Genomic DNA, 23,934 nt, shown 5'->3' on the forward strand with positions numbered 1-23,934 from the left:
TTGAAAAAAGAAGCTAGCTGATTTAAAAGCCTGAATCACATAGGTGCTTATGCAGATCTTACCTCATAACTAAGTCATATACAAGAGCTACAAAGGAAGGAAAGAAGTTAGAGAATTAAAATAAATCATTATGGCTGGATCTTGAACGGATCCACACACACCCCACTCTGCACGCAAAGACATTCCTGGTGGGACTTTAACCACAGGCTATCAGACTTTAAAGTAATGCTCCATCTTCTGATTAAAGGGTAACCTGTATAGGCCAAAATAGTGGGTAGAAAGGCCTTTTTTGTCCAGATTTCTAGGATTTAAGTGGAAACTGTTTAATATGCACTAATAAGGTTATGGAAAAAAATCAGCAATCCTACCCTGAAGAATTGCTTCTCTTCATTAAATCCCTGCATACCTGATTCTAAGGTAAATCTCCATGTTATTCAAGCTGGTAGAGACCCATACTGTCTCCAAGCTGATAATACCAAAAGGAGGTGGGGGGTGGGGAGCACTTGTAAAAAATATTAAGAGGAATTTACATGCAATCATTTGAATTTTCATTTTAGGTTTTGTTTTGTAGAGGCAGAGGAGAGAGCGTCTTTAAAGAAAAATAGTGACATCACATTTTCAAGGAAACCTACATCAAGGAAATAATGAATACCAGGAGGTATTTTTGAAAGGGTAGGTAATAAGTTGAATATCAGCACCTACAGAATACTGCAGGACAGCTGTTCAAGTTATGTGAAATGCAGCTTTCTTCTTTCCAACAATGCACTTTGTAGAAACATTGATTCTTGATCTGCTCATAGGTCACATCCCCAGTCTAAAATCCATAACTAAGGTCATCAACAGTCACAGCTGAAGTGGAAAATGCATATTACAAATGTAAGTACTGGTTTGTCTGAAGATGCTGAACTACAAGGAGACAAAAACTTTTTATTTATATAAAAAAAGATGGTTCAAAAATCCACCCTGAAGCCAAAAAATCATAAGAACCTTTAAACAAAATGTTTGGTTTTGTGGACAGCAAGGCATCATTTAACAACACAAGATGTTCTATAAAAACCTGCCCACCATTTCTGCAGTGCAGAATGGCTGGACTGCCAGTTCCACAGTATTAGTTCTACAGCTGACTAGGCTTATTTCTCCTCCCACCCACTGGAGAGACTCACTGCAGTTCATCACTAAAGCACAGTTAAGTATGTCACAAGGAAATCCAACTCTAAGCCCCTCTACAACCAAACACTTTTTGCTCCTAGCATTCATGTTTGGGAATTGAAATATAAACTAAAGTGTAATACCATTAATCCATACCATTTATTCTGAAGCCCCAACTACAGGGCCAGTACACATAATATTCCATTCCCAGTGGACCAATGGGTGAACGTGGCCACAGATCTCATGGTCATAAATGCTAACATTCTGTAGTAATGAGGTAGTTTTGCCACTGTAACGCTGCTAATGCAGATACCCTATGTCAATGAGAAAGAGTTCTCCAGTAGGCATAATTACTCCACCTCTCCAAGTGGCACTAGCTATGTCAACCACTGTCCTCATCTGCACTTAGGACAACATACCTTACGTAGCTTGAGGTGTCTGGAGGTGGGGACCTCCACGGCCCTGAGCAACTCAAGTTATATTGAAGTAAGTAATAGTATGAGCAAGCCCTAAGACATTCTTGACCATTATAAGGTAAAAATAATCAGTAAGAAATTTTAAACAGCACATTTACTGTCTTCTTGGTACCTAGAAAAATAAAATGCAGAGTCTGGGGAGTAAAAATATTAACTCCCCTGCCTCCTTAAAGGCAAACACTTTGGTGAGATACATAAAAAAAATCTTCCAATGGCTTTCTGTATTATGGACAGAAAACACTAAAAGGTAGAGATTCAGATACAGTACATTTTAAATGCTTTGTTACTTATTGCTCTTTTATACATCCTGGATTAGACAGAGTTGCATGTATTATTATATTAGTAGTTGCTCTCCTAATTAGAGTTTAAAATTCCAATTTATTCCAATATTAAGACACTGAACCACACAGCTCTAATGAGCAGTTCCCAAATTTTGATGTGAAACGTCACTTATAATGGCTTCACCTAAGTAAAATCTCAATTATATATTTCTTTACTCTGCCAATATACATAGCACCAGGTCATTAAAAATTAAATAAATAAATAAATAAATAGTCTTTCTTAACTTTCTGTAGTCCTCCCCACCCCACCCCAAAAAACAAACAAAAACAGCCAGGATGCTGCAAATGATGCGCTCTTTCTCAACTTTATACATGTGATTGACCCCACTGACTACAAATACCAAGTTAAACATATGCATATGAAGTCCATGATTCTGCATTTATAAGCATTTTGGAGCAGGGACTAGAAGTATTTGTGTAGGCTCTAGAAGCACTGGGTCTGGATTCTAAATGGGTCTCTGTCACCATAACAAAAAGAAGTTAATAAAATTGAAGGAATATAGTCTATACTTAAAATTCCAATGCAAAATAAAAAATGTTTCAATTATTGATTTGAGTCACATCCTAGCACCAGGACTATTTCTAGAAAGCTATTATGGAGCATCTAATGAACTATCTTGGCTGGTATGGCAACAACATTCCAGCTATGGACACCAAAGCAAACTACGAAAAGATGATACTTAAAGGGGGGAAAAAAAAAGAAAAAGAAAAGCCTTCCCTCCATTGTCAAAGAACACGTTTTAATCTTCACATAAAATAGTTTGTCATTACTGTCCCTAAAATAAGTTGCCATTACATAAAACATCACTTGAATTGTTCCATCTAACTGCTACCTTGACCTCCAGCTCTGTTCAGCAACATTGCAATGCAACAATCTACAGTAAACCTTAAATGCTAAGGTAACTGCTTCTGCAGTTATTGCTTTGTTGAATGTACACACTATTTCTTTTTTTTCCAGCTTCAGGCAAACAGGCATATATTGTAAGTGAGTTACTGTGATGGCTGGGGCTGCAAGTGTGGCACATCCCCAGATAGCCCAGAAGGTGTGGCAGACCTGAAAGACCTCCATCTTATGAAATAACCCTGAGATAAAGCAAGGTCTTTCCTTTCTTTCTGGGGAGATGTAAGCCACTTGAACCACCTCCACAACCAGCAGCAGGAAAATGACTTCTTCGCCCTCTTTCAGTAATAAATAGATGTCCTGCTGGTAAACTGAGCTCATGACAGTATTATTCAAAGGACTTTACATGGCTGTACAAACCCACCAATAAGCAATTCTGAGACCATGCATCAATAAATAGTGAATGCAAGTCAACTGAAGACAATGGAATTGTATCAGGTATAGATTTATCCTGACTATTCTAAGTAGAATGAAGTGCCATGCACTACTTTTCATGAAATATTTGTTAAGAGATACATTTTCCCAGGAAAGGAAAGTACTGAGAGCACACAAGATTTGCTGAGCAGCACAGGAGTAGCGATCTCAAAATGGTCAATCAATTGTCCAGGTTCTGCAGCTCTTGCTCATCTCTATCCATTCTCCATCCCCCACACATAGGTGGTTACATAGCCTGTAGGAGACAAAGCCTGTGTGTCTTCCCCACTCCATCTCTGCAAGAAATGTGAGCAGAGGCTGATACCAGCCTTGCAAACAGTCAGTCTTTTCAAAATTTTGCTGGAGGCTTATGAAACAGTTTCCAGGGGGGCCTGTAGTCTTGTTGCTTATTCATTAGTCACTTGCTAATTGGCCAGAAGTTAACCAAATCTCCAATACATGCCAAGTATACCTGGGACCTGGTGCTACAGATTACAGCACTGGCCTCAATCCAGGAACCTCCAGTTTACACAACTCAACTGGCACTATCAAGCCTCCAGCACGGCAGGATGCAGCAGAGAATATCCTTGTATAGTAAAAACCCTCGATTTAATGGACTAATGGGGGCAGGGGTAGCCCTTAAACCTGGAAGTCCACTAAATCTGAGGGTTTGCTTTCACCCTAGCACCCACTCACGCTCACTAGGCTCCACCATCCCAGTCCCCCTCCCCCCCCCCCCCCCAAAAAAAAAATAATAATGCTGGTGAGTCACCAGAGCCACTGCCACTGGAGCCAGAGCTGCAGCTGGAGACACCACTGCTCCTGCGAGCACTACTGCCACTTGGAGACGCCGCCATGGATGGACATACTCTACGGCTGCAGCAGCTGGAGACGCCACTGTGGTCTCAAGGATCTGCCAACACTACAGGAGCAGCCGCACACTCCTCCCGCCAGGGGTGGGGTGCATACACAAGTGTTGAAGCACCTCTCCCCGGTGGGAGGAATGCATGGCAGCTCCAGCGGTGGTAGTGGTCCAGGCCACGGCGGAAGGTCCAGCCACAGCAGACCACAGAGGCTGGAAGCGAGGACCCCTCCAACTGCAGCAGTGTTGGCTCTGGCAAGTCGCCTTACTTTTTTAGGGGAGTGGGGGCCAGGATGTAGCATTTTATGGACCCCAGCAAATTTTTAGAACAAAGCGGTGCTGGTGCACATCCTTTGTTCCTGAAGCCCGCTAAGTCGGGGTCTGTAATAAATAAATAAATGAATAGAGGGTTTACTGTAATCTGGCAAACTTGGGAAGGTACCAGCCTTTGAGACAGTCTTCCTCAGAACAAAGCAGGATAGAGCTTTACATTGTATCCTAAAGTAAAGCCATCGGAAAGTAAATTACAGCAGCCATTATGTTCTTAATGATCTCTCAACATTTGTCTTTATGAAATTTCATCTTACAAGACAGTAGGCTAAAACTCCAAGTCTTTATACTTCCCCCATTTTGACAGATTTTTTCCATAAATGTCAATTGATAACATATTTGCACACTCAGTATTGTATATCCATTTGCATAGTCACACAAAGGATTGTCAGCTTGCACTTTTGTGCAAATTTCTTGGTTATAGTATTCATTTACTTTTCATAAGATTCCTTACAAACATGGGGAATTTTGTTCATCTAAATCTTGTGGGATTAAGGGGAAACAGTTCAAATTATATTTCTAGCCAAGAATCATGAAACTGGATTCTGCAAAACTAGCTATACATGTTCCAAATACATATGACAGATTGATCTGTTAAAACAAACAGCACTGTACATGGCATTCATTACTAACAAACCTTACATGGCAGTGACAACCTATACAAGTTAAGGATATGCCCCAGGGTTTTTTGCTTAGAAGTATAATAGGAAACTAGTTAATTGATTACACCTCAACTGCTATAATCATCATGCAAAAAACCTGAACATTAAAAGACTAAGGATTCAGAAGTAGACACTATTTTAGCCTGCAGCTTCTGTTTAATTTTAAAGAAAACTCAAATTACCGATTTCTTTCAAATAATGAAAGTTAACAATATTAATACTAATTCCTTGAGTGCCTCTGTGTCAAAAATAAAAAAAAATATAACAAAGACAAGCACAGGCCACCAACATTTTCACTATTTCATTATTTAGGATGAGTCAAACGTACTAATAATTACAGTTATTTATGATACCATTTCATGTGTGCTTATGAACAAAAGATTCATCCACTTCCCTATCTTGGCTCTCAGTCATAAAACAGCAATGGAGGTCAGACCTCAAAAAATGAGTCTTATTCTTATTTCTTTGCAAGGCCCCAGTATGGCAAAGATCATAACCTTAGGTGCTGAAACAGTTCCTCTGACTGAAGCTGGTGAAATCCTGCCCTTATTGAAGTCAGTGTGTGCCCTGTAATTTGACTTCAGCAGGACCAGAGTTTCACCCATTAAGAATACTACCATGTGAGAAGCTGAATGTCTGCCCAGCTGCTTACAGCGCCAAGGCCTAAACTGCCATTTTATCTCTTTCCTGACTCTCATCCAGCAGCTACAAAACTGTTTGCTTAAATCTTGATCTGGATGACATCAGTGTCCGATAAGATGTTCGCCAGTGAAGATTACTACAGCTTCCTTGGAAACCACTTCTTGGAAGATAACCAGCTGAGCCATCATCCTTCCCAATATAGCGTTAGACTCCAACCTCCAAAAGTTAAGGTATTCAATAACTATTTGAGAACACACAATACCGCTGCTTTGACATTAGGTCACTTACTCACCAGCGCAGTACAGCTCATTTCAGACATGTTTTTCTTTAATTACAACAGGAGCAGGGTCCAACTAGTTCTAAATTAAACTGAATTAAGGGAAGGGTTAGTCACTTATTGATAAGTAGTTGAAATGCTGCCTCTGTAGCTGATGACTCATTTGAAGTCCTTCAGAGCACACACACAAGTGAGAGTATGTGATTTCCCACATTTAGCAGTTATGGAATTTAGATCTTTTGTGTCAGAAAAATGAAATGGCAAAGTAGTTGTGGTATCATTGCTAGTTACACAACAATGACAATGGGAGTTTGAACTTTTAATTACATCACAGAGGAACAGGATTAAGACACAGCTATGTCCAACATTAGGTGTGCAGAGACACTAAGGATGTAAAATCCCATTTCATTAGTTAACCAGTTAAACTTTAGTTTAACCAGTTAACTGATTCAAGAGTGTAAGGTGAGTGGGTGAGGCGATTGCTCCAGACCACACCAGTTGTCACCAGTAAGCGTCATCTATTTAGGGAGAGCCTTACTGATTAAAGATTAATGTTCCTAATAGACAAGACAAGAATTCTAGCAAAGGATGAGGAAAAAAGTGAGAAACTTTTAGAAACCACATACCCTTTACCAGATAGCTTCTGTAGCATCCCCGTCAGAGGCTCGTATAGCCCACATTGTTGGCAGAGTGTAAAGTTCCTGGGCTGGCTTTTTCTGCACTGTTTCAAAACTATTTTAAGATTTCAAAATGATGTCATGAGCCCGAACAGCCACTTTACCATAATCAGGGAGAGCTGTCATACAATACACTGCATGTAAATGCCTGGAAAGTGGTTTGTCATCTGGAGAGCTGGTTTCTGACACACGGATTGAAATTTGGAGCAATAACAACGGAGTAAATCCAGGTCAGTAGGATACAGAAACTACTGAGTTTAAACAGATGCTGTTCTGCTTACAGATTTCTAAGGGTATATAAACAGAATCAGTTCAAATTCATATTAACTTTAATCACTCTTTTGGGTTCTTCCCCCCTTTGTTACACACCCCTCTTCCTAGCACTGCCCCCATTCACCAATCGCTATATTGGGTGGTGCAGCTAGTACATTAGTAGGAGAGCTAAACAGACAAAAGAGCATTATTACTGTAATCAAAGGTTTATATCACTGGAAGCAGAGCAGGCAGAACCAGGGTTCCTTTGTGCTAGGCAATGTACTATTTGACATGGTCTCTGTACTGCTAAACTTTCCCTCCCAACACACGTCTTCTAGCCTGATAAAAAGACCCTACATAATCGGTAAGATGTCAGTCTTTTTGCACCATAAATGATTTGATATTCTGTTACCTCTTGCCTGACAATATTGACTATCTTATTAGTCCATTTCTGACGCTCTTAGCCATTCTGAGTGTGATCTTAGCATATGAGAACTCAGGAGGTAGCATGTAAAGTCAAAGGTAAATTTAGGCAAAACAGATGAGTGAGGTTCCCTCTGACCGCCCCCCTCGCCCCACTCCTGTCCAGTGCTGCTTTTTTTTTTTCCTGCACTCACAATAGGATATTATTAAAGTCCAAGTGTGACATTTTACTAAGCCCAAGCAGTACCTTATTCCAGGGGTGTGCCAAGTGGGCAGCAGGCCTCCTTGCAGTGGTGTGAAACTTCCAAAAAGGGGCACAGCACAATTGGCTGCTGGGTCTCAGGCTTATACATCTCATCAAAAAAAATTCTGAAATAGGTTATTGCTTTTATATGTGCATTCAAATTTATATACTGATTAATAAAAGTTTTTACATTCTACATACTTATTTTCTTACATGTGCCAAAAGGGGTCTGCCCTACCCACATCCCCACTGCCCTGGCCCCCTCCCATAGTCCAAACCCCTCATTCCCCCCCCCCCCCGACTCCAACACTGCGCAATAAAGGGCAACTGATAAAACACTTACTGTTTCCAGTCCATTTCTACAGTATTTAAAAGTATACATATCAGCTTGCAAGGCAGGTGTGGGGGAAGCCAGCCTTGGACCCATTCTGGGTACCACCAAAAGCTATACAAACCTGGGGCCCACATAAACCATACATGTGCAGGGCAGCGCCCTGCTTGAAGCTATTGCAGTACAAGCTTTCAAGGTATTTAACATCAAACTCACAACGGTATCTGCAGAGCAGTATCTGTATCCGATTCTCCTTAAACAAGTTTTCTGCCTAAAAGTTACTCCTTTGGGGTAAACTGACAGATCTATTGCAATGTGAAGACCCAGAAAATATTTACATTTCTTGAGCGACCAACTGACTGCCTTGCACATTCAGAACCAGAGATTATGGTCAGAGGAAACAAGCAGATTATCTGGTCTGATCTCCTGAATATCACAGACACTGCTTCATTTGTAATGAAAGAAGTGCCAAGCTGAGCCCTGGAACAAATTAATTACTGGCTGGGCAGTCAGAATGGCAGCTGCTGGCCAGGAGCCCAGAGGTGTTGGGTTATGAACTGCCAAGCCTAGAAGGGCTGAGGCTCATCCCTGGCAAACTCTGGCACAAATTAGGCACTGCTCACTGTTGATGCAAGTTAAGCACAACTCCAAATTGTGCATTTTGAGGGATTACTGTACAGTAAGTACTCAAACTCCCACTCCCCCGGCTGCAGCTCACCCCACTGCCCTGTGCATGCAGCCCTGGTTCAAACCCCCCAACCCCAGTTCACTCCCACACTGCCCAGCTCCAGCTCATGCCCCCCAAAAGGACCATGCAGCCCCAGATCACCACCCTCTTACCCCCTGCAGCCCTAACCGACCACCACTCTTAACCCCCCAGCCCTCTCCCATAGCCCCAACCCACCTCCAGGCTTAACCCTCCCAAACTGTGCCCCCCACCCAACCCCAAGACTTACCTTTCAAAAGAGCTCCAGGTGATCTGGCTGCTTCCCTGGCTGCAGAACGTGTGTTTGGCTGGGGAAAAAAGCTGCTCCTGCCAACTTATGCAAAATTTGAGTTATGCGAGGGTGCTTGGGAATGCATCCCTTTCATAACTCAAAGCACTACTTTACACTGGACGAGAGTACTGCAGGGTTGCTGTGATCCTCATTTTGAGAGCTTTCCTGTCCATAGGTTATGCAGAGCACCAGCCTGGTTCCCGTGCTTTGCAGGGTTCTGTGGGGACCCCAGCAACAGGGATCAGGCCTGCACCCCCCCCCCCCCCACACACACACACTCTCAACATGATGGCAGGAAGCTGCATGACCAAGCCCCAGCTGACTCTGCTCCCCTGAGAGACGCAGGTGGGAGCCAGGCTTGGGCAATGGAATGGGCTGAGGCTGGGTTGCTCCACTTGCTGCCAATGCACTGAATGTGGGGGGTCCCAACCCCCTGCGACCCCCCCCCAGTTATCTCCCAAGTCACATTGCTCATGGGAGGGAGATTGGGGAAGAGGTATAATGGAGGGGGAGCAGGGGAAGGAAGAGGCAAGAAGGGGTGGAACAGGGGCAGCAAAAGGCAGGGAAGGGACTGGGATAGAGCGGAGGTTGTCCCAGATTCCATAGGCCACCCCCTAAGTGGGGGTGGGGTGACTCATTTCACAAGCAGGGAAAACAAGGGAGGAAGAAGATACAGCAATTAGCAGATTGGGCACAGGCACAGCAACCAAGAGATGTTTGTTGGGGATCACATTCTCACTTCAGTAACAAGAACCTGCCCAACTATGCTGGAAGAACCAGCTGCAGCCAGAAGAGCCTACTTGGAAAGGATGTTGTATAAAAGAAAGACGACAAAGGAAGGAGCTGCCAGTTCCCTTAGGGTGAAGGACTCCCTCCATAGTTGCCTTTACAAATGCCTCAGCCAATTGTTTATTTTTGGCCATGGATGTCTATTTTTTATTACAAGAAATCCTGTGGCACCTTACAGACTAACAGATATTTTGGAGCATAAGCTTTCATGGGCAAAGACCTGCTTCATCACACAAAGCAGGTGTTTGCCCACAAAAGCTCATGCTTCAAAATATCTGTTAGTCTATAAGGTGCCGCAGGACTTTTTTGTTGTTTTTGAAGATACAGATTAACTCTGCTACCCCCTGATAGTTTTTTATTGGTATGTCTAAACTGAAGGTTATTTTCTTCATTCTGACAACATTCCTGCAACTGGCCTCTTAATTTCTAAGAAGGCAGAAAGCAGTTTGCTGCCTTCATACTTTTAAATCTTTTGTATTGTTTTTCTAACCCGGTTTGTGGGACAGGCTCAAATAATTGGAGTGTGCTATCTTTAGACAACCATGCCATACCAGATTCCATGGTAAATGTCTGCAAACTTACTGGTTCAACTCAAGCTAAAATAATGAGGTTAAGCGCTAAAGAAAGTACACAGCCAACAACAATATGTTTGCACATGTAGGAATCTACAAGTTGTCGTCTATCCAAGAGATACTAAACTGCACTACCAGAGGTGATGGTAATCTGGGTAAATTGACTATAGAAAACAAAGAGGAACTCCCAATAAATCCTCCTCCTCAAGACTCAAAAAGACATTATTTATATTACACTAGCATTTCCACTTTCTTGGCCACACTAATCTCTGCAATGTACATACGCATATTAAGGGCTGGTCTCCACTAGAAAATTAGCTCAACAGCTCTCTCTCTCAGGAGTGTGAAAATCCACATGCTCAGTGACACAGGTAAGTTAACCATCAGCCCTTATGTAGGCAGCAGTAGGTCAACAGAAGATTTCTTCCATCAACTCAGCTACCACCTCCCTGAGAGGTGGATTTACTAGTGACAGAAGAACTCCTCTCCTTGCTGTCGTACGTGTCTACACTGAAGCACTGCAGCAACCCAGCTGTGCTTCTATAGCATTTTAATGTAGATAAAGCGTAAAAGAATCCCTACCCAGAAGAGTTTACACTGAGCCCATGTGAACCACACAGGAATCCAATTTAAATTAAGAAATGTATCTATAACAAGGATATTAAATTGTAATCGCAGATTTTCCAGACCCAGTCAGAACACAGGACTCAGATCACATAAGTGAAAATAAATTTTCAGGCAGTGTGAGGTTTACGTTTGTTTTTTGTTAGATTGTTTGAGAAGCAACAACGGTGAACCAAGCACAGGACTAGGAATTGGAACTCCAGTCCTGGCTCTATCGTTTTCAGGGACTCACCTAAAGCCACTCAGCTACTCATGAAATCCTGCCCATAGTAAAGTCAGTAGCAAAATTCCCATAGGCTTCTGCTGGCACCAATTTTCAGTTAGTGTCTCCATCAGTGAAACTAATAGTTCAACAGTGTTGGGAAGTTTAATGTGTCTACACTATAGGTACTACAGAAGCACTGCTGCAGCCCAGCAGAGACAGCTGTGAGGAGAATATAATTTTAAGCATCAGTGAGACAACACAACCCCAACAGGCACCAAGATAATTTTTACAGCAATTTCAGAGTAGAATCACGCTTTTAAAGTACATGGTCCTTTTACAGATCCATTGTAACAGAAGGGCCAATTAGTCACAAATTCAACTTGTGGCAGCCCTATGTTCCATAATGCCACGTACCCAATTTGGTTTTACAATATCCTCAGAAGACTTGAAGTATGTACAGACAGAAGAGGAGTGGGTACGAGCAGACCAGTCTGAAGGCACATGTGTACAGCATTTTAAGAAGTATTTTTCCTCAGGCATTTGTGCAGCAGCATACTATTTAGTGCGGTAGTTTGTTATGTTGGTAGTCGTATCACCCTGTGGAGATCAGCCCACAGTCAGGAGTGGTAGTTCCTCTACTACCAGCAGTTAAGTGATAGGACTCACAAGACAAAAAGGTGGAAATATCCTTGGAGTCCTATGGGAGAATGTCACGTGTATCCATACAGCAAGGAAAACTCCAGACTCAAGCTTGAATTTTCACTGCAGCGTAAACTTCCTCTCTCAGGCTCTAGAGCCTTGTAGTCATCCACAGCGTAGACCAGGGGTCAGCAACCCTGCCATGCATGCCACTCATGGCACACAAGGCAACTTTGGGCAGCATGCCAGTTGGCACTCAGCCCCATCCCTCCTCCCCACCATATAGCAGGAGTGGGGGGTTCGAGCATGGTGCTGGGCCCAAGACCCAACCATGGAGCCACCACAGTGGCATGGGGTCAGGGCTCCAACCACAGGGCCCCTGCAGGCACACGGGACATGAGCCCTGTAGCAGTGTGGGGTTGGAAGCCCTACTGCAGGGCCTCCACCAGAGTGCAGGGCTGAGGCCCCAGCCACTGGACCTGCTGTGGAAAGACTGGAACATGAGCTTCCCAATAAAGGAGAAGAACCCCTCTCCCTACCATCTGCCCTCCTCTCCTCTGGGGATGGGGACTGGCCCCTCTGCCCACACCTTCTGCCATCCCTTCTCCAGGGACAGGTACTGAGCCCCTCCTCCCATCTCCCAGGGACAGGTACTGAGCCCCTCTGACTGCCCAGGTCCGCAAACTACCCCTACCTGCCCCAGGAACAGGCACTGAGCCCCTCTGCCCACTTATGCATGCCATCTGCCCCCCAGGAACAGGGAATGAGCCCTTCTGTCCACTTGACCCTCCCCCCCAGGAGAAAGGGACTAAGCCCCTCTGCCTTCCCCTCTTTGCCATCTGCCCCATGGCAGCAATTCTTTAGTCCATCCCCCACTCACCTCTGTCCACTGTCTGGGATGGGAGCTGAGCCCTCTCTCTTTCCATTTCTGCCCGGTCTACTATCTTGCCAATCACTGCCACCATCCTTCAGGCAGACAGTTAATTCCAGTGAGGTGTTTCGAGGTCCTGCTTCCACCAGGCTGCCCAGTTCCTCCCCCACAGCTCGCTTGTCCCCAGCACTTGCCAGCCCCACTTTCTGCACAGGCAGGCTCTCCCTCCTGCCACCAGCCACGTTTAAACGGTAAAACTCAGCATCTTTGTTTAATGTATTAATGAAGCTGTTGTAAGTAGGACAATTAGTGACTTTTAAAAGTATCACTGGCACCTGGACCATACTTAGAGATCAAAAGGTCAAATTTTGGTGCTCTGCCTCAGATAGGGTTTGTCTACCCCAGGGGTCAGCAGCCTACTTGTTAAAAGTAATCAGCAAAATCTTATAACATTCTTTTCTCCCTCTGTCTCCCATCAAATCATTCCACCATCCTAAAGCCACTTATATATTGTCTTAGTAGTTCAACTCAGAAAAAGAGAAGCATTTCTTACTGCTTTTTCCTGCATGCACCTGGAATCCCATACAGTGGATTCAGACTTTGATGCCTAACTAAATAATCGGTATAATTCTGAGCAAGTTATTGTGAGGAGCCTGACTGATGTTTCAGAGAGTGAAAAATGAACAATGCATCTGCATGGAAGTAATCACTTCAGTTAGGGTGTGTCTACACTATGCAGCTGTCAGCAGCAAGGCTGTGTCAACACAGCCTTGTCTCTAAAAGTCAGGGCGCATGAATGTTGTTTTATGGGACTTTTGTCAGCAAAATACTTCCACCTCCAATGAGGAGGTTTCACTTTGACAACAGCAGAGTGCTGCTATTGACAAAGCAGTGCTCATGCTTTAACTGATGTGGTAAAATTTTGCCACTCACGGGTGGATGGAGGGTTGAACACCCGTTACCAACAAAAAGTTCTCTTGACCAGTGCAAGTGTAGGCATACCCTTAGCCGTTAGGCATCTCGGACACAGGCACAGAGTGCATAACAACGGCCTTGTTCGCAAGTCTTTTATTGCTCTTGAACCAAGTTCGGACTGTATCAGATAACAGAAATGAGTATTTAAGAGTTAAAAACCACACAAAATTTTCGTGACCGCAGCTGCCAAATTTTACATTGTTAAATTAATGAAGGAAAGTAATTTTTGTAAACAGAGTGATGAAGGCAAGATTTTCTCCTTTGTCATGAGACATAGGTTAAAAGCTCAAGCTTCCTTTTGTCTACTGACAGATACATGACATGTTGCACTAATGCTTTGTCCTGCCATGCAGAAAATACTGCTTCAACTACCTGTAAGTCTCTGGGTTCTTGGGCCAGCTGGGATGCAGAGGATTCCTAAGACAATGTTCTTAGTTCCTGGGGAGAAAGAAGCACTTTGAGTCTCTCAATAGTGACTCTTCAGATAAATTAAGGAGGTTCAGCAAGGTCTCTGTTGGAAAGGGACACAACAAAATACAAGGTCTCGTGTTTGAGGAATTATGGAGAAAAAGTTTAATGGGGTGAGGGGAAGCACCAAAGAAAACTCCTCTATTTCATTGTACTCATACACAGGCTAATATGAGCCATTTGTGGAGCCACAGAAGAGCAAACAAACAGGAAATATGAAGCTCAAAACAAAAATAGTTTAGATGTTAGAAAACACAGTAAACAAATGTCAGGAATAAACTAGGGAATGATCACAAAGAAAGTGGATGAGTACTAAGGAAATACTCAGCACTTTCATGGTCATCTATGACCCTCACTCTAACTGTCCCACCAATCAGCCCCATGTTTGTCGAAGGCGGGAGATGGATGGCAGGAAACCAATCGCTTGATCATTGTCTTCGGTTCACCTCCTCTGGGGCACCAGGCATTCGCTACTGTCAGCAGACAGGATACAGGGCTAGATGGACCTTTGGTCTGACCCAGTATGGCCGTTCTTATGTTACAGATGGAAAACTTAAGAAATCTGTTCAAGGACTCAAGAAGATGTCAGAGCCAGGACTAGAATTCAGCATTTCTTCCCCTCTGAATTGTAAAGTAACAGGAGACCCTGGAGTGTGGTGAATTCCAAGTAACAGATGCAGTGAGTAGCAGTCAACATTAATGAACAGGTGTACCAACAATTTTGCAGTATTTTAAGTTCAGATTTGTTCAGTGTGTAAAACAAAAAGCAGTAATAGAATATGGAGATCCTTCATATGAAAGTCAGATTTACGTCTGCTTATTCCTATAGTCTGCCATCCTTCTAATCCTCAGCATTTATTTCTTAATAAGCTACACGTGAAACAGATCAGATCAGAGTAGCAGCATCTCAATCACTGTATCAAATGTGCTGAAACACCAACAGAAGGCACAGTGATGCCATTTGTCAGGTCAATCATTTTTAGCTGAATACACTGCAACTGCAACCTGTATAGGTACTGTCTGATCCATTTATGAAAATCTAAAAATATGAACTTGTGTGTTTAATTCCAGGAGGAGCATGCAAGGATCAAACAAATGTGACTTAAGAACGGTACTGCTGGAAGTGCACTGAAGCCCTGCAGCACTGCACAGTGTCTCGTTGGCATAAAGAGCATAACAATGGAATGTGCTCAGATCTTTGAAGGCTGATAAGCAAAATGTATATAACCAGTCACGATGCAAGTCAAGAGAGCACAAGCAGTTCAAAAGGTCACCAAACCTCAAAGGCCGGCAACAGAGGTGAACAAACAAGAAACATTCCAAACCATCTGAGCATGCTAGAGGCCAGGATGCCCATGACCAAAGATGTAGGACAACCACTTTGAGACTGCAGATAGTATCATTCACTGAAAGACAAAGGTATTCTAGGGAAAACAAACTAAAGTACTATTATGTTTAAAAGGATAAAAATTCAGAACAATCTGTAAAAAAAAAAAAAAAAAAAAAAAAAAAAGCTCACTGACCAGGCTGCCAAAGAGGAGATGTGAGTTTTAATAGGTGTCAGCATGCTTTAAGTAAATGAAGTACCAATTAAACACGTGAAAGAGTCTTGTCTTATCAATTACTTTACTTGCTACCTGAAGTTGGACTGCAAATTTGTAATAATCACCACCACAGGTCACCAAGAGGATGGAACCTACAGCTTCAGCAGCAGGCACATGTAAACTAGAGGCATAACTCCATGAAACCATAACAAATCTTCCTCCACAAGCAACTTCAGAAACTCCAAGGTTAAAAGAGGAATAAAAGAGAAAGATGGGGGAAACGAAGGGACACAAATACACCAGATGTTTAAGAAAGAGAGTGGATTTCTGAGCCCAATCTAATGTAGAATATTAAGATCATAAAGTATACTGAACACACATAGACAATGCAGGGGTAGCTAGATTACTTCTATCTGAAATTCCATCACGAGCAAATGAGCTTCCAGAAGATGAGAGGTAAGAATGCAACAAGTGTCATACTGGCTCAGACGAATGGTCTGTATAGCCCATTCTGGCAAAGGCCAATGCCAGGAGCTTCAAGTCATACATCATCTCCAAATACCAAGAGTCTTATCAAATCTGCAAACAAAACAGTTATCAACCACAGACTAGATATGTGAGGGAGAGAGGATTCATGCTTTACTAAGTTACTCATTGAGAACCTGAAAGTTTGCCTCTGACATTGTGACAGACAGCAACACCAAACAGTAATCGACTTTGAGTCTATACCAGGGGTCTGAAAGCAGAATAGAAAGAAGAGCCATTTTTTCAAATTCAATTATAACATCAATACTGCAAGAGCCACAATGCCTGTGAACACAAAAGACAGCCCTTAACAAACCACGTCAAACCATACTTTTTGTCACCCCATGATGATTTGTACAAGTTAGAAAGTTGCTACCCCCATCTCCAGGTTCTACTTGCCTCAACCCCCCAACACACACCCACAATCTCCAGGATTTACCTTCCTCAGCCGACAAGTTTCACATGCTGCCTCTGCTCCCTGCCCCCCCCATCTCCTTCAGAGTGCAGCTGCGCAGATCCTGCAGTGACAGGCTCAGCCGACCCTCCCCCCAGCTCTCCTGCAGGCTGACTCCCCTGCCACTTGGAGCGCCTGGGCGGCCCCCTGCCCCACTGGCTTCCTTCTTCCAGGGATTCCTGCCCTGACAGCTTCCCTGCTCCCACCGCTACAGCTGACTCCTCAGTGGCTCTGGAGGCTGCTGCCACTCAAATGAACCAAAAAGCAATAAATGCATTTTAACTGTGGGCATTGTTTAATTGGCAGTAGCCTCCAGAGCCTCAAGTGGAGTCAGTGGTGTCAGAGCTCAGAGCCGCAAGAGGCTCCTTAAAGAGCTGCACGCAGCTCCAGAGTTGCAGGTTGCCAACACCTGGTCTATACTAACAAAAGACACCGTAGGCTAGTGAGTGGGCTGTACGAATGGCCCTCCTTCAGCTCACCGGGCCACAAGATTATCGTAACCAAGATGGCGTCCAGGGATAGGGTAGCTTTACTAATTGCACTAGTGTACCTAAAATTTGCAGGTTGGACCATTTCAACTGTAACAGCACTCTGAGTGGATGCAGATGGAGAGCACAGCTCTCAAAGTCAACGATGCACATAATCAGCATATATCTCACTTCACATGCCCTTCAGCATATATCTCACTTCACATGCCCTTCCTTACCATCAGGAAAAAGGCTACACAGATGGAAACCAGTACAACCTGCCAAACCTGTGATGGGCAATTGTAAACAAAATGTCTTGCAGGCCACACATACAAACCTAATGGGCCACATTCAGACCACCGGCTGCAGGTTGCCCCTCATGGCATCCCTACTAAAGAACCTTGAATGTCATTCTTCTGGATGAAGAATATCCAGATTGATTAAGCAACAAAAGCTGGCTCATTCTAGCAGAAAAGCTTAAAAACAAAAAATCATTAGAGTGGCACCCACCATACATCAGCACTGGAAAATATAAAATGTCAATGCAGTAGATTCATCAGGCTTCATGATCAGGTATTTTGCTTGCTTGGTTGCTTTTAATTAAGCCACCTTAAAAGGGTTAGTCTCCTTAGCTGAGATTATGCAGCCATCTGTTCTGGAGTATATTCTCCTTCATCAAGGCGTTAAAGGCCACAACTTCAAATAACTACTATCATCATGACCATTTTAAATGACCACATTCAGCATGCTGAGCAGCAGGGAGAGAGGAAAAAAGGGTTAGGAAGATAAACTATACAATCCTCTTTCCCCTCCCCATCCCGCCTATCCCCCCCTTGAATCCCACTGTTGGAATCTGACAGGTTGCAGCCATTTGATAATTATAACAGCAGGAACCTCAGGGCTTCCAGAAGAGTATATTAGAACTAAAAAATTAAGTATAGACGACAAGGCAAAGGACTCTAAAAAAAAATCATAAATGTAAATTAATAATCACATATGCATAAGGATCAACTATGAGACAGATGGCAAGCAGTTCTCCCCAGTGTACTTAGAGCTGTTCTTCCAGTATGTGTATGGGGGTCACTTGCTAGATTAAATCTCATGTGTCAGGCCCCAAAGAGGAAAGAGGTATAGTGCAATAGTGTATAGAATCATCTTAATTTTAAATTGTACAATAGTTTCAGATAATATCTTAAAATGTGTACTAAAGCTTGACACCGGTTGGAGAATCAAGCACAAACTACTGAAAAAGGGTGTTTGAAATCGTTTCCCATCAGCACAGCAGCTGAATTTGTGCTTACTAAACAGAATAGAGCATAAGCTAAAAATCTAGTCTGTTGTATTTGATTTGATTGAATAACCATCCTGCACAATAAAAGGTAGGAAACATACATTCTCTTATGCATATAATTTGCTTTTTTGCCCAAGAAATTAGTTCATAAAAAGATTACCTCACAATGAATTTCTTCTCATATAACTAATTCACTTTAACATCCTGATTTATAGATCGAGATTGTAAAACTTAAGGGTTTGTCTTTGATAACTACTGTAAATAAGAACAAACAATGGAATTTTACCCATTTTTAAAAAAAGCTATAAGTATTTTCAAATGCATCAATTTTGTGAATGGACTACAGAATGCTCAATCACTTAAGGACACAAAAGGCCACACTAATAGTATTCTTAAAATTAGTGCTTTATTCCTGGGGGGGAGGGGGGGGGCGGGGAAAGAAGATGCCGGAGCTCATGTCTCATAGGGATAGGTGTTCAGCCCAGGATGGGGAGGATCATGCACTCTGTCTTCTGACCAGGCTGGGATGAGGGAGCTTTGCATGCTGCCCACTGGTTTTTCCTGGGATTTAACCCAGAGCACGGACACATGCAGGCTGACAGCTGGTGCTCCCCAGGACCAGCCCAGGGCAGCAGGGGCCATGCGGCAGCTGCTCTCTATAGGTGGCTGGGGTGGCGGAGCCATGCCGTGAACCAGCAACTGCTCACTGAGGTGCTTGCTGCCCCCTTGTGGTCACACATGACCATAATTGTCCCTGCTATCACACCCCTCCCTTTCCATTGGTAACAAAATAATCACATTCCACACACATGCCATTACCCTGGCACAACCAACTCTGACCTTGACGTAAGTTTTTATAAGAAGAAGCTGCATACCAAATTTGGTGGTCCTAACTGACTGTTCAGGAGTTCTTGAACAAACAGACATGCATCTCTAAAATATATAGTCATTTAAGATAAATACATTGAGAGAAAGAAAACAGATTCTGATGTATTTTCAAAGGAAACAGAAAAAGTTAAGGTAATATGTGGCTCTCCTGAAACAAATATTAGTTTCCAAGCTTAAATGCACAATCTTGATTCACTTAAAGTCAGAAACATGACCCATTTCCCCCATGGAGTGCTGTGTTCTGCATCACAGACCTCTTTTTCTACTATTTCGTTTCAAGAAGGCTCCTGTAGGGCAGTGTTATTGTGCAAGTGCAGTTAATTTTTTTTCTTTAGGTCTAAGACTCACATTTTAAATGTACTGGTAAGCTAGGAAAAGCTATTACTATCTTGCAATATTTGTTGTTCCTTTTCCTCTCAGTATGGTAGTTGAAAACGTGTTAATTAGATGACCTACTGTATAGAACTGTCATTAATTGGCGTTCAATGCACCCTAGTGACTAGCTATGTTTTAGTTACAACTACTAGAAGTGTTTAATTTATTTAAAAGCTAAAGACATAAACAACCCCGTTTTAGAATTTAATTTAAACAGTGTGAGATTAATGTTAAGAAGATACCAAGTGTTTATCTTTTCTATTCTTTCAGAGATGGCCTGCAATTAAACGCCACTAATATCTTCTAATGGTGTTAAGGAGCGATTATGGTAGGATCAAGAAACCTTGACCGCCACACATCAATAATGTTAAATACCATGTCAAATGACATTGCAGTCTTAGACAATTCGGACTAGCCAGCAGAAGCAAAGGTTTATACCGTGTCCTGAAACAACAGAGTTTTGCAGGACGCGCTACATATGTCCACATAACTATTCCTAAATTCTTACATTTCTTTAATGCAACAGGACAGGCTAAGATCATTTCAGTTTGTCAAAAAATTCCTCACAGTCAGTTGAGCTAAAACAGACCCTACATTTCAGAATAAAAGGTTTTCTTCTTGTGTGTTTTAAAAGGCATTTTAAAACAAACAAGAATCACTTTATAAAATGGGAGGGCTGACAAACTAGAGTATTTTAACCACCTCTCAGAACTTCTTCAAATGTTTGTAGGATTAAAGTGTGAATGGTTCCAGTCTGAAACCATAAAGTAAACTACTGTTCCAGGGTTAGGGCGCTGAATTGTGATTGAAACTTGGCAGGCACTTTCAATATAATAGGTACCCTCAAAAAAGATTTTTTTCTAGAAACTGGGAGACCTTAACTATGGCAGGTGCACTGTTATACCGTGCAAGAGAATGGAAAAAATAATCAAAATTCAGTAATTAATTGACTCCAGTACAGCGACAATTTCCCAAGGCAATTGACTAATCAACACCATAACTGATCCTTTTCCACCCCATTAATGTTCCTGAAAGTTTGGAACAAGTTATCTAGCAATAGCTCTGCCTTAAGTCATTTTCCCCTTCTCAGTTTTACTCTCATGCACCCTAGCTACATAAAAAAAAGCTCCAAAAGGTTCCTACCCTTTGACTCCAGCTAGAAACCTCTGTTGCTGATCTATGTTCACAGGAAACATGAACTGCCTAATGTTTAAAACTGCAATATACTTTAAGTTTGGTTTGCTCTAGGACTCAAATACAGTGGTGGCCAATTAATACTAAACAGGAGGATTCAAGCAGCATGTTGCTTCCATGTAAAGACACCGTGCGGCATACCAGGCGCTCACGCTAACCCAGAGGATTAATTCACTTTCCAAAGCAAAGAGAGGCCGATGAAAAGCTGTCAAAGTAAATCTATGCTCATTTTTTGGATGGTTCAATTTCAATAGAGCATGAAACACCCCAGGACAGTTAATAAGTTTAGCCAGGCGTGCTCTTCTCCCTAATATATTTTAATTATGCATCTGTTTTAATTGTAATCAGATTAAGTCACCGGAAAAGGCACAAATTGGAACGTTCCCTAATTGCTAATGGAGCTTTTCATCAGTGTCTAAACACAAGTACATTTGGGAAAGAAATAGGTAAAGACACCAGCACAACCATGACATTTTCCAGCAATCGATGCAGTTTCTCTGACAACACAGTTCAGGTCTCATTAGCTGCCCACACTAACCCGAATGCAAAAGACAACTTCAAGCCCCAGGGATTTCATCTTCGCTAATTAGCATAAAGGAACTTTGAACACAACACACAAGCTAAAGCTGCACAATGCAAATGAAAAATACACGCGTTCAGGAGCGCTGCTCATCAGCTCTTGGGGGGCACTGCATGTACACACGCAGCATTGCGCTCGAAGTAAGTACCGTGTGAAGTCAAAGCAGCGAGCCGCCTTCTGCTACTAGCATGTATGTCTGCGAACTGTCAAATGCTCCGGAAATCGGAGGGTCGCAGGAGGAATCACCGGAGGCAGAGAGATCTACTGCGGAGAGTGGGGGTGAAACACTTTCTTCCCAGCCCAGACATTACACCATCCAATGCTCTTTTTTGTATACTAAGATATGCACGAAGTAATACGAAGGCGCGCACACGCGCACCGCAAACCGAAGAGGGGATACCCGCACAGCCTGCATGCAGCCTGCGCCCCCCGCGCGGAGATGGCCATTCCTCAAAACTTCGCCGCTCGCAAACAGCAGGGGGCGAGGAGGGTGGAGGGTGAGATTGCGAAGAAAGTTGGAAAACACAGCAGCCCGCCTCCCCCCGTTCGCACCGCTGTCTGCTCTCCACTCTTGCTGCTGCTGCTGCTGCTGCTGCTGTTTAACTCCTGGTTTGGAATACACACACTTGCGCTTCACGAGTGTTGACCTCCGCGGGGCAGCCTGGGCTTACAGGGCTGGTCTAGGGCAGACACAAGCGAGGCAGCCGGGGGTGCAGCTAACTCTAACGAGGCCGTGCCGGGAGGATCTGCCATCAACAGGTGAACTGCGCCTCCCTGCCCCGTGCCCTGGCCCAGGCAGAGGGGAAGGGGAGTTAGCGCCTGCAGAAGGAGCCGGGCCGGGGCTGTTCCCTTGGGCGCAGCCGCTGCGCAAGTTGTTCCCAGACCCCGGGGGGTTCCCTAGGGCCCCGCCGCCCCACCTACCTGTCATCGTAGCAGAAATCCGCCCCCAGGGTGTTGAGATACAGGACGAGCCCCAGGGCGCCGCTCACCAACTCTGCGATCATCTCTCCTCCGCCGCCGCTCCAAGCCCGGGGCAGCGGCAAAGGGCACCAGCCCCCGGCCCCTCGCCCGGCTTCCTCCTCCTCCCCGCCCGCCTGGCTCCGGCCACTCCTCGGCTCCCCGCCGGCTCGGGCTCAGCTGGGCGCGCTCCGCATCCTCCTGCTCGCCCTCGGGCAGCAGCGGCGGCGGCGGCGCCGGGTTTATTGTTCCCCTCGCCCCGCTCTGCTACCCCATGGCAGCCCGGGCAGCGCCGGGGACAGGGAGCCGGAGCAGCCGCTGCTCTGCCGCCCGGGCGCCGCGGCTCAGTCCCTCTCCGCCGGCTGCCTGACCGTGACTGCCAGAGCCGCCGCCGAGGCTCTGGGAGCTCCCGCGTGGGGCTCTCCCCGAGCTGCCATGGCGCTTGCGTGCCGCCCCCTCCGGCCCGCCCCCGGCCCCGCCCCACCGGTCTGCTCCCCCGCCCTGCACCTTCTCTCGCACGCCGGGAGGCGGCGGCTGGCGGCGCGCCCGCGGCTGCAGGGGCGAGGCAGAGGGGCGGCTGCCGCCAGCTTCCCACAGCCGTCTCGTCCCCAGAGCAGACCCGCAGCTGGGGGCTCATCCCCAGCCGTGCGGACGCGGATCCTGGACTTTCATCCGCCTGTGCCTGCGGCCCCCGGGAGCCGGCGGCTCGCTGGGGCGGGGCGGGGTGGCGGGAAGGACCCAGGCGAGCGTGGGGTAGCCGGGTACAGGTCACCGCCACGCGCGGCTCCGCGCCATGAGGCGGCGGAGCTGCAGGGACCTGGGCGCGGGAAGCAGCTGCTCCCGGCGCGGGAAAGCGGCCGGGGGGAAGTGAGGCGGGGGGGCAGCGGTCAAAGGGGTCAGGCCTGTCCAGCGATCCCCCGCTTAGATGCGCTTGGGAAAGACCCCTGCGGAGGGGAAGCTGCGTCCGGCCGGTGCACTACGCTGCATGTTGAATAGTCACAGAGAGGTCGCGTGTTAGTTTGTCTCCTAACCAAACGAACCCGCAGTCCTGTAGCACCTTAAAGACTAACAAAATGATGTATGAAGTGATGAGCTGGGGGCGGTGGGACAGGCCCACTTCTGGTCTCCAGATCTGAAGAAGTGAGTCTGCCCCAGGAAAGCTCATCACCTAATACATTATTTTCTTAGTCTTTAAGGTGCTACCTGACTACTTGTTTGTCTTGTTGCAATACCCTGGGCAGCTTTTAATACCACTCCATTATTATTTTACATAGTTCTCCCCACCCCCAGGGGGATTAAGTATATTTGGATCTCTTTCAGAGGCAGCGCTTGTGAGCACCTATGCCTGAGAGTCACAACCCTATCTGCTGCTCTCCCCCATCGCTGCTGGCTGGCGTGTGAGCATCGCGGGGACGGCGGGTGATTGCACAGGTGAGCTGTGGTGTGGCCTGTACAAAATAGGAAAGCATTGAAGGGCCTTATTGACCCCACAACTGGAAGCTACATGGGTTAGACATCCCAAAGCAGCCCAGAG

The 23,934-nt window shown here is 44.8% G+C and overlaps 1 protein-coding gene across 1 annotated transcript in view; it reads right to left on the bottom strand.

Moving 5' to 3' along the window:
- TMTC2 (transmembrane O-mannosyltransferase targeting cadherins 2) overlaps positions 1-22,776 on the bottom strand; it is a 383,570-nt gene extending 360,794 nt beyond the window's left edge. Inside the window, exon 1 of the mRNA XM_075012210.1 lies at positions 22,365-22,776. Within this exon, the coding sequence (XP_074868311.1) occupies positions 22,365-22,447 (83 nt within the window). The 5' untranslated portion in view covers positions 22,448-22,776. The remainder of the gene's footprint in view (positions 1-22,364) is intronic.
- Positions 22,777-23,934: the final 1,158 nt, after the last annotated feature.

The sequence above is a fragment of the Carettochelys insculpta genome, chromosome 1, assembly GCF_033958435.1.
Source record: "Carettochelys insculpta isolate YL-2023 chromosome 1, ASM3395843v1, whole genome shotgun sequence".
In the NCBI taxonomy this organism is placed as follows: domain Eukaryota; kingdom Metazoa; phylum Chordata; order Testudines; family Carettochelyidae; genus Carettochelys; species Carettochelys insculpta.